Genomic DNA, 1,574 nt, shown 5'->3' with positions numbered 1-1,574 from the left:
GTCTACCGCGGTGCCATCTTCAGCCGTGTCCAGAGTATTATGATTAGGCACCTGGGCACCCTGCTGGGCAGGGGTTGGCTCATCACCTGCAGGGTCATGCATGACATGAATGCCCAGGTCAAATTGTAGGCAAGCAGGAGGGATGATGGCATGTTGAGGAGCAACTGACATTTACCATGCATGCACATATACATAGAGCTTGGGTTCCTGTGTACATACACATGTGCTGGCTAGCGCTATTGCACATGGATTGACTAGGTTCAGGCAGCGGGAGGCATCACATGTCCTGTTGTCTCCATTTATACAAGCATGATGAGGCTAGCAAGTTCACAGTCACGCACCCTTCTCTTTCTGTGTCTTCTTAGCCATGTTGCGGAGGTTCTTCCATTTGTGGTGGAGTGACTTCATCAATTCTTCAGCAACATCCTCCTCGGTTGTGTTTGCCTTGGCCTTAATGCCTACCATGGTGGCGGCACCTTCAGTTCTGCCAAATTTATTAATAAGTTCTGCAATCCGAACCTTCACCTCCTGTGGATTGATAAAAGCATACAACATTACAGGAGGGTGTCTTAGGGTTAGCCCATGCAAATATTTCATCAGGATGTATGATGTGTGAAACAGGGGGGTGTATCTTCACCCATGGCAGCTACCCTGCAAAACCCTGCCTTCCCCGGTATTTCGGGGCACCCTCATCCAGTCACCCTAGTCAACTTCTCAGTGGATCACTCAGGTTCCGCACCCACCACCATTTCCAACGGAATCTACCGGGTTGACAGCGGCCCAACTCCATTCCTGGTCGGCTCGCAGGTTAACTTTACCCCAGGTCACCACCGTCCATCAACTAAGGGGGCAATGTCATCCACCATCGGAAGGACTTTAACCCTAACGGGTATCGATCCCGGGATCTCCCGGGGGCAATGGTCATGCCTTACCAGTGGTGCCAAACCCTCTATGGATGTTTGTTGTGATTAGTAAAGAATCCTGGACCATGACACCTTACCGGGATGTCCTTGAAGTTGGATGCAGACATGATGTCCGAGTGAAACTCCTTCTCAAGCAAGCCCGCCATCTCCTGTGCGGTATGTTTTGTCCTCTTGCTGCAGTCATTGCTTGCAGCAGACTTTGCACGCTTCCGGACCTGCTGACCCTGTGCTCCCATGTCTCCCTGGCAGAGTGCATTCAGACCCGCAAGAAGGAGTGCAAGCTCAAACTGCTTCAGCCCCCCAGACAGCAGGGCAGACTTCATGTCCTCAGTGAAGTGGTTGATAGCCTGCAGCTTGGGGTTGTTAAAGTCTGGGGCATACATGCCATTCGCCACCAGAATTCCACATACTGCAAAGGAGTGATGAAAGGAGCCCTCACTCCCACAGTAGAGTTTATACTGCTCAGGCCACTGGAGGATGGCCGCAAGGAGCTGGCCCTCGTCGGCCTTCAAATCCAGGTTGTGCATCTCCGCCCAAGTTTTGTGTTGGTCTGAGAAAATTTTAAGATGCATCTCAGGATCGTGATTCACCACCACTGCAGCAGTGTCCTCGACGACAGCCGCTTCTGCAGCATGGGTCGGCATCTGCAGC

General features: G+C 51.9%; 1 protein-coding gene across 1 annotated transcript in view; it reads right to left on the bottom strand.

Moving 5' to 3' along the window:
* The window catches only part of VOLCADRAFT_93642 (uncharacterized protein), a gene marked incomplete at both ends in the record, with an annotated part of 11,415 nt that overhangs the window by 4,699 nt on the left and 5,142 nt on the right, over positions 1-1,574 (bottom strand). The window contains 3 exons of the mRNA XM_002952869.1: positions 52-86; positions 342-528; positions 1,001-1,567. Of these exons, the coding sequence (XP_002952915.1) occupies positions 52-86; positions 342-528; positions 1,001-1,567 (789 nt within the window). The remainder of the gene's footprint in view (positions 1-51; positions 87-341; positions 529-1,000; positions 1,568-1,574) is intronic.

The sequence above is a fragment of the Volvox carteri genome, assembly GCF_000143455.1.
Source record: "Volvox carteri f. nagariensis unplaced genomic scaffold VOLCAscaffold_33, whole genome shotgun sequence".
In the NCBI taxonomy this organism is placed as follows: domain Eukaryota; kingdom Viridiplantae; phylum Chlorophyta; class Chlorophyceae; order Chlamydomonadales; family Volvocaceae; genus Volvox; species Volvox carteri.
This window is presented reverse-complemented; position numbering and strand designations above follow the sequence as displayed.